At 43.6% G+C, this 8,990-nt stretch overlaps 1 protein-coding gene across 5 annotated transcripts in view; it reads left to right on the forward strand.

The window, feature by feature from the left end:
- LOC106568722 (cAMP-specific 3',5'-cyclic phosphodiesterase 4B) overlaps positions 1–7,660 on the forward strand; it is a 173,382-nt gene extending 165,722 nt beyond the window's left edge. For all 5 annotated transcript variants that reach the window (XM_014139302.2, XM_014139303.2, XM_045693840.1 and 2 more), the window contains 8 exons: positions 1,136–1,353; positions 2,131–2,229; positions 2,908–3,072; positions 3,593–3,692; positions 3,913–4,067; positions 4,300–4,422; positions 4,586–4,768; positions 4,923–7,660. In XM_014139302.2, coding sequence (XP_013994777.1) covers positions 1,136–1,353; positions 2,131–2,229; positions 2,908–3,072; positions 3,593–3,692; positions 3,913–4,067; positions 4,300–4,422; positions 4,586–4,768; positions 4,923–5,282 — 1,403 coding nt within the window. In that variant the 3' untranslated portion in view covers positions 5,283–7,660. The remainder of the gene's footprint in view (positions 1–1,135; positions 1,354–2,130; positions 2,230–2,907; positions 3,073–3,592; positions 3,693–3,912; positions 4,068–4,299; positions 4,423–4,585; positions 4,769–4,922) is intronic.
- The last annotated feature ends 1,330 nt before the right edge of the window (positions 7,661–8,990 follow it).

An 8,990-nucleotide genomic window follows, 5' to 3' on the forward strand; every position in this document is an offset into this window, starting at 1 on the left:
GAGAAAACTGCTACTCTGAGAAAACTGCGCAGTGCACCGACTCGTAAACAAGCCTCCATCTTTCTCTTCACGGATGAAAAAGCAGAGGGAGATGGTAGAAGGGAGGAAAGCAGGAAGAGAAGGAGGGATATTGATCAGATATAAAGAGACAGTTACGTTAAGGTTGAGGGAATAAAGCGAAGCGGGGTGGAGAAATGAGGGAGGAAGTGAGAGAGAATGGATAGTGATTTAAGGTTCGTGTTCTGCATTGCGGCTAGTAGCTGTCAGGTCGAGGCAAATCATCTTCCTACGCCTCATAGAGAACAGAGCTGAGGCAGTGTGCGAAAAAAAAACACACGGTTAGCCGCCAGATACACACGGTCAGCGGCACACACCCCGTGACACTAACATGTAGCGCCTCGAGAGAGGACGCTTCGGCTCCACTGCAACAAGCCATCCTCCCAAACACTTCTCCTTAATCCAACAAAGCAGCAGCCAACGTTGCTGTGCGTTGTTATGGTTTGGGCAACAAGCTTTTATTGATCTGCAAACACTTAATCTCTCCACTGAGAATTGATGCCTCGTTGAATATTATGGAATTTCTCTCTTTCTACGAATAAATCCTAAATGTTATACCATTGTTTTTCAATCGCATGTTTTTTTGCAATGTATTTCTTTTTTTTTAACATGTTATTTCTATGTCTTTATGTGTTCCCTCTACATTGAATATTGAAATAGTTTATTATGCTCAATGTCATTTGGCTCTTTCCTGGTGGATTTTAACTGGAGAAGACGGAAGAGAACAAGAGAAGGGCTTGATTGAGAGAGTAGTTGAATGACTGTCAGTAGATAGGAAGACTGAGTGGTCTAGTCAGAGAACCAGTTCAGACCAGTTACTCATATACACTGACTAAATGATTGTCCACTCAAGTCAATATAGCCTCTTCTCCCAATGCGGTGTAATTACCATTTTACCATGTAAATGAATGTTATGTGCTGTAAAAGAAAACTGAGTAGTGTCAAAATGTACATTCTGTATGTATTGCTTTGTGATTTGAAATGACCACACTCAGTGTTTTCATTCTATGGTGCAGTAGTTGAACCATTTTTTCTTTTCTCTCTCTCCATCCCACTCTCCATCCCTCTCTCCCTCCAGACAAGCAGAATGAGTTGGAGTTGCCGTGCCCTATGGCCAAGACCAGGGAGAGGAAGAAGAGAACCCACCACCAGACCCAGCAGGGGGGTCAGACTCAGGGTCAAGGGACGATGACCCATATCAGTGGTGTCAGGAAGGTCAGCCAAACCCCCGGGCTCCAAGGCTGCAGCGTCAGCCGCTTCGGGGTCAAAACAGACCAGGAGGACCTGCTGTCTAAGGTACTGGGGAAGTCTATACTTTATAGGGGTATACTACAAAGCCAGCAAACTTTGATAAACAACCAGAAATAACAAATGTTTAGCTAAATATGTTTTTGGTTGTTGAGTCAACTATAGACCATGCCCATTTAAAGCTTATCTTATAAAAAAAAAAATATATAAAAGTAATTTTTCTGTACATTTAGGCAAGTTAGCTGGCTAACTCATTGATCCTGCTTTGTGGTATACCCCTCAGGGGTTGGGGTAAATTCAGGTTTAAGACAGGGCGACAGGTAGCTTAGCGGTTAAGAGCGTTGGGCCAGTAACCGAAAGGTTGCTGGTTTGAATCCCAGAGCTGACTAGGTGCGAAATCTGCCGATGTGCCCTTGAGCAAGGCACGTACCCCTGATTGCTCCTGTTAGTAGCTCTGGATAAGAAAGTCTGCTAAATGACTAAAATATAAATGTAAGGAAGACAAACCCATAATGTAGGCTAATGACGACGTATCACCTAGTGACAAACACATTTTTATGATGAGCTTATTTGTTTTGATCAATGTGAAAAACTGGTAACGGACAACATTATAAAGTAGATGTCCCCAAACCAAAGGCGCACATATTCTGCACAAGGACACCGATGGAAGCGTCTAACAAACGGCACTTTCTGATTGTTGAATTTAAATTCCAATCCAAATATCTGGATATTTAATTTGTCTTCCTGATTACAACGCATTGTGACTGCACCTTCCAGCCATCTGTCTGCAAGAGCATACCCTGACAATGTCTCTCTCTTTCTCAGGACCTTGAGGACATCAACAAGTGGGGTCTGAACATCTTCAGGGTGGCCGAGCACTCCCACAACCGCCCGCTCACATGCACCATGTACACCATCTTCCAGGTCAGTGCTCTTCCTCCTCTTCCTCATTCTCATCTTCCTCCTCTTTCATTCCTGTCAGATTGCTGTGTTTTCTCTGACTGAGGTGCCTTGCAGACACACACACACACACACACACACACACACACACACACACACACACACACACACACACACACACACAGGGTGAGTCACCAGCGCACAGCCTAAAGTACTGCACATCAGAACTCGTGTGTTCTCAATAATGTGTCCTCATCTTCTGGGTCAGTAGCTGAAGGATTACTTATGCTACTGTAGTAGAAACTAGTCTAGGAACTAATATAGTCATATGGATAAGTGGACATTAACACGCAGTGCCAGCCAAGTCAAGCAATTCATTTTTCTTAGCAGTTTTTGCATTGTGATTGCATTTTTTTGGACGGAGTCATTGCAATTTAAACAGACAAATTCAATGGTAAAAACCAAAGTCATTTTAATTGGAAGTAAATTTAAAAGGATCATCAGAGAGTGTTTATGGGTTGTTGTGTTACATACAGTATGACAGGTAAATGGGTTCCATTTCTCCTTTAGTTAATGAGTGGCGGTGTGGTGTCTTGTGTTTGTGTGTGTCCCGTGCAGGAGCCGAGACCCGATGAAGACGTTGTTGGTTACATTATTTCCATCAAGCTAACGGCATTGTGATTCTTTGTGTGTCCCGTGCAGGAGCGAGACTTGATGAAGACGTTCAAGATCCCTGCGGACACATTCGTGACCTTCATGTTGACCCTGGAAGCGCACTACCACTCAGACGTAGAATACCACAACAGCCTCCACGCTGCAGACGTGGCCCAGTCCACACACATCCTGCTCGCCACACCCGCTCTGGACGTAAGTGATCTGACCCAGCTGGACTTAATATGCACCGCTTTGTCTTCTTGATTCGTGTTGAATATTCTGAGGAGTGACTAACAACACTGTCACATAGCAAACCCCTAAGTCAGGGCTCTCCAACCATGTTCCTGGAGAGCTACCCTCCTGTAGGTTTTCGCTTCAACCCTAGTTGTAACCTGATTCGGCTTATCAACCAGCTAATTATTCAAATCAGGTGTGCTAGTTTAGGTTTGGAGCGACAACCTACAGGACGGTAGCTCTCCAGGAACAGGGTTGGAGAGCCCTGTCCCAAGTAATTATAAATCATGTATACCAGCAAGTGTTATCAATAAACACACATGAACAATGTCACACCACTCCACCTAAATATGTGACCGCCACTCCACCTCGTTATGTCAGAATGAGTCATTACCAGCTGAATGTGTGTTACTGTGTCTTGTCAAGCAGGATTTTTACTGCAGTGAAACCTTCACTCTCAATGTTGAAAACTCATCAAATCTCTCCTGTCCGATCACAGGCCGTCTTCACAGATCTGGAGATCTTGGCGGCCATCTTTGCGGCAGCCATCCATGACGTGGACCATCCTGGGGTCACCAACCAGTTCCTCATTAACACTAGTGAGTACTTTCTCCATCAAAATCTTAACAACAGCACCCAATTCATAATCTCTGCTGCTTTCGTACACTTTATCTTATCGTTTATAATTTCATGGCATATTTGAAGATACAAGTCAAATATTCAAGTTTGAAATGCATCGTCACAAAAACCACGTAAGAAAATGTTTTTGACATTTTGCTTCTAATCAGTCCGTCTCTCTGTCACTCTCTGTCTGTCCAGACTCAGAGCTGGCCCTGATGTACAACGACGAGTCTGTCCTGGAGAACCACCACCTGGCCGTGGGCTTCAAGCTGCTGCAGGAGGACAATTGTGACATCTTTCAGAACCTGACCAAAAAACAACGCCAGTCCCTCAGGAGAATGGTCATAGACATGGTGAGAGAACGCCCCGGTTCTGATCAAAGACATTTGTTTCTGATGTCCCATTCGTATGAGTCTCCGACCGTGGGTCGGTCCGTTGGTCCGTCCGACGGTCCATCTTTCTATCCCTGTCTCAATTCTCAATTCCGTATACTATATATTTTACTATACTATATCCTATATTACTGAAGCATAAACATGTCTAAATCACTAACAACGATCTCGCTCGCTCTCTGTCTCCCTCCAGGTACTGGCCACCGACATGTCCAAACACATGAGCCTACTGGCTGACCTGAAGACCATGGTGGAGACCAAGAAGGTGACCAGCTCTGGAGTGCTGCTGCTGGACAACTACACAGACAAAATACAGGTAGGAGCTCACACTCGTATGCACAAGAACGCATGCAGTAAACACACACACACACACACAAGCACATAGGCACGCATACAGGTGCACATACAGGCATGTAGGTACATGCACGCACACACACACACAAACTCACACAATCCTCTCTCCGTCCCATCTCTTCCAGGTGATGCGTAACATGGTTCATTGCGCAGACCTGAGCAATCCGACCAAGTCCCTGGACCTGTACCGCCAGTGGACCGACCGCATCATGAACGAGTTCTCCCACCAGGGAGACCGGGAGAGGGAGAGAGGCATCGAGATCAGCCCCATGTGTGATAAGCATACGGCTTCAGTGGAGAAGAGCCAGGTAGGTTACTAATACATGTACACATATACAGGTATGTCCGCATACTGTTTGCATACACACGCTCTCTCAACCCTCTCCACTGCTGTTAATACAGTATTCGTACACGCTATTCTATCCTGAAATCTTACACCCTCTCTCTTCTCCCTCTCTCCAGGTGAGCTTCATAGACTACATCGTCCACCCTCTGTGGGAGACGTGGGCTGACCTGGTGCACCCTGACGCCCAGGATATCCTGGATACCCTGGAAGACAACAGGAACTGGTACCAGAGCATGATCCCCCAGAGCCCCTCTCCCCCCTTCTGCACCGGAGACGGAGAGGGGGAGGGGGAGGGCGGAGAAGGAGGTCACAAGTTCCAGTTTGAGCTGACGCTAGATGACGGACAGGATGAGGATGGACAGGATGAGGATGGACAGATAGGAAGGGAGGAGGGCGAGAGGGGGACAGAAGGGGGACGGTCGCCAATGGACCAGGGTGGAGTAGAGATGGAGATACGTGGGGCTTCCCCCACATAACAAGCCTTGACCATGATCTTTATAAAAGCACCAGTTTTAGGCTGTGTTTGGCATCTTGTTTTATTGCAGTGGAGGAATCCTGCAATCTGGCTCTTTGGAGCTGCTCTGCTTGTGCGCGAGGGCCTGACTGACTTAGGGCCCCTGCAGAAGAGGGTGGGGGACCCCAACACTTGTTTTGGGAACCCTCAGAAAGAAGATTATGATGAGTTGAAGAGAGTGATGCCTTGAAGGAGTGCTATTGAACTGCTGTGTGGCAGAAGTACCATATCTTGGTCCTTAGCCAGATACTACAATCTTTGCTCTGACAAGTAAAATGAAGCTAATTTACGCTAAGAGACTATGGTGTTCAATTGGGACAAGATGAGAGACACTTGCACTTCAGAACGATTGTTGTTTTTCGTGACTATTTTCGGGTATATGTTTTGTTTTGTAACGGGATTGGATGGGATGTTGCCAGCTAGCGTTCAAAATTCAAGCTAGTGGTCCACAGGTATTTGTAACACAGAAGGTCTACCCATTTGTAACAGGTGTCTAAAGACTTTTGTGTGCCTTTTTTTATGACAGTGTCTTTTGTATGTCATTTTATAATTTATTTAACAGTTTTAAGTCGTTATTATAAAATGTTTGTTTTCTACACACAACTAATCTATTTGTCTCTCGAATGAGAGGAAAATACTTCCGGTCTTCCTTATGTCTTCTCAGCAATAGTGTATTCCCAATTGTGCTTTGTGGACTTTCCAAAATCGTTGGACTTCCCAGCACAAGTTGCACTTTTTTTTTGCAAGGGTTGAGAGCTAGAACAGTGTTTAAACTAAAGAGTCAGGTTATTCTTTCAACACCCAACTCATAGCACTATACGCTCAATGTTATACGTTATCTCACAAATCTCAAGTCAATATTAACAAATGCCACATAAGTTCTATATTCACAGCAAAGCTGTTGCGAACCTGCTACTTATTATTTGACGTATTTGCCTACCATAAAGCAATGATCTCCATCATTCAAATTTTCCCAGTGGGAAAAACCAATGAAAGTCACTGTAAACTGTACTAACCAATAAGCTCCAAAGATGACCTGATAAAAAGCACTTTAACAGCCAGACGGAACTTAGTCCAACAGAGGTGTTGTGCCACATCTGATTAGCACTTAATTAAATATCTTAATATTCTTTCGCAAAAAAATCGAATTAATACCGAGTATCTCCCTTCCAAGAATGGAAGTCCAGTAAATGTGATCTCCTAATCTAATTCATGCACAGTATTAAAGACAATTAAGGCCAATCAAATAAACCATTGAGTGGTTTCTTTCCAAAGAGAAAGAGAAAAATCCCACGTCACATGATATTTTGAAGCCCTAGACTAGCCTTGTGACTGTCAACCAATGTCAAAAAAACAAACCTCCGTACAACAATATTTGACATCAGCCGATGTTATACTTTGGGTTGCCAGGTCCCTCTTGAGGGTGACCACCGCCAACAACACATCTCGAGGTTTGGCAGAAATCACAGAGCAACAAACACAATGAAACTAAACCAAAAACAAATAGCATCTTTTTAAAAGTTGATTCAATGTTAATTTAATGTCACCTAAAAGGTCCCCTGTAGGAAGTGGAGATACTGAAGTGAAATGTTTAAAAAAAAAAAAACAATCCATGATTTCTGTCCAGCACTTTGACGAGCTGGACAGCTCAGCACCTAGTTGCTCTTCTGTCAACAATACATCTAAATGGTACTGCCATGGAAGCTGCAACACTCAGCTTCTACAGTGTGGGGAGATCAGCGTAACATCACTAGATGACAATACTTCCCTTGTGTGTGTGTGTGTGTGTGTGTGTGTGTGTGTGTGTTTACGAGGATAACTTAGCCGCACAATCTCCTCGTCCTTACACCTAGTCCTATGTCGATCCATGAACTGTTTGAAACAGTGTATTTATGACTTTGATCTGTAAATAGAATCATATTCACAAAAAGTATGTTTGATATAATTTATATGCACTACCGTTACCTGTCAAAACGAGTGAAATATTTGTTAGAATGTGTAATACTCAAGTTTTTGAAGATTTCCACAGAACATTCTTAAACATCTGTGTTACTTGGCAGAAAACTGAGGTGGTTGGCAGAAACTGAATTCCTCGGTTTCTATTGTTTTCCTGTTGTTATCTGGAGCCATATGAAGGCTGCATTGAACCTATATGATGTATGGTGACGGGTCATTGTACAGCTAGCTGTATGTTTATTGAAATATTACATTGTTTTAAGATGTACCGATATTTCCCACGTGTTTCTCAGAAGTCTCACACAATGCATGGTAAGGTATTTGTATATTGTGTTCAACAAATCTTTTTTATGAAATTATTAAAATGAGCATGAATTTACTCTATGCATTGTTTCATGTCTTACCTTTCTGTAATTCTAGTGTCATATAGGTTGTCAGTCCACTTTAGTTTTAAAGGAACAACATGCAGTAAATTCAAATGAAGTATACTGTGGTAATAGCCTCTAGTCCAGCCTTTTTCAAACCTCTCCTCAGGGAACCCCAAACTTTTCACAATGTTGTTGTAGCCCTGAACTAGCACACCTGATTCAAGTAGTCAAGGGCTTGATGATTAGTTGATAAGTTGAATCAGGTGTGATAGTTCTGGAACAGTTCAAATACATAGAACGTCTAGGGGTCCCCGAGGAGAGGTTTGAAAAAGGCTGCTCTAGTCTACTCAAAAGCCTCTGGTTGCATTCCAATACTATCACAATGTATCCTTCCTTCCTCCCATCCTTGACGTAATCACTGATCTGACATGATTTGATGGGTGAAAGCAACATAGGCCGATAGAAACCTTCCTTTCACCTACTATGAAATCATTTGGTGGCAGCAGTGGGCTCCAGACCTGCAATCATTTGGTGGCAGTGGTAGGATCCATGCAGGTGTAAGAATATTTCAAAGAGAAATACACAACGCAGAGGACGAGAGGTCAATAGAGTACTAACGATCAATGGGAAGTGTTTTTTCTGTAACAGGATTAATGATCAATAGGTCAGAGACCGGGACTCATAGCTACATGGCAAGTTCTCATTGGTCCAAATTGTTTATACGTTGAGCCTGAAACATGATACTTGTTATTTGGACATTGGCCCAGTTTTATTGCAAGGAATTCTAATTGGTCAACCACAGGCAAGGGTTGGGTTATAAAACCACATCCTGTCCCTTTCTTCTTTGGGGAGAATCACTGAGGAGAAAGTCACTGATGACGGGTGAATGAACCATCTACTTCCCAGCATAACGTCCATGATTTGTCCTCTCTGAATAAACCTATTTTTCTCCCCCTGATTTGCTTTGGGGTCTGTGTTATTGAAGAGTAACATCAACTGCTAACCCTGTGTCATCCTGTCAGGACAGGACGGGGCATCGCAATGGCTGCAGGAGGGGATTTGATGAGATTCACCAGCTATTTCATGACCTTGGGCAGTCTGCGGATGTCCAGGAGGAATGGCTGGAATGAGAGGCCCAGTGGCAGGAGCAGAGTAACAATACCAAGGATGGGGGTCAATTAGGGTATCCTTTTCTGTTTATTGAGAAGTCATTGACCATAAATGCCCTTTTCAATTATTGAATTGGACATTCAGATTACCCTCTGAGTTGACTGGCTTTTATTTGAATTGACCCCATCCCTTGAGCACTACGCCTCACCAGTGGTGTGATTATCTCATCTAAGTTA

This window comes from Salmo salar, chromosome ssa14 (genome assembly GCF_905237065.1).
Source record: "Salmo salar chromosome ssa14, Ssal_v3.1, whole genome shotgun sequence".
Classification (NCBI taxonomy): domain Eukaryota; kingdom Metazoa; phylum Chordata; class Actinopteri; order Salmoniformes; family Salmonidae; genus Salmo; species Salmo salar.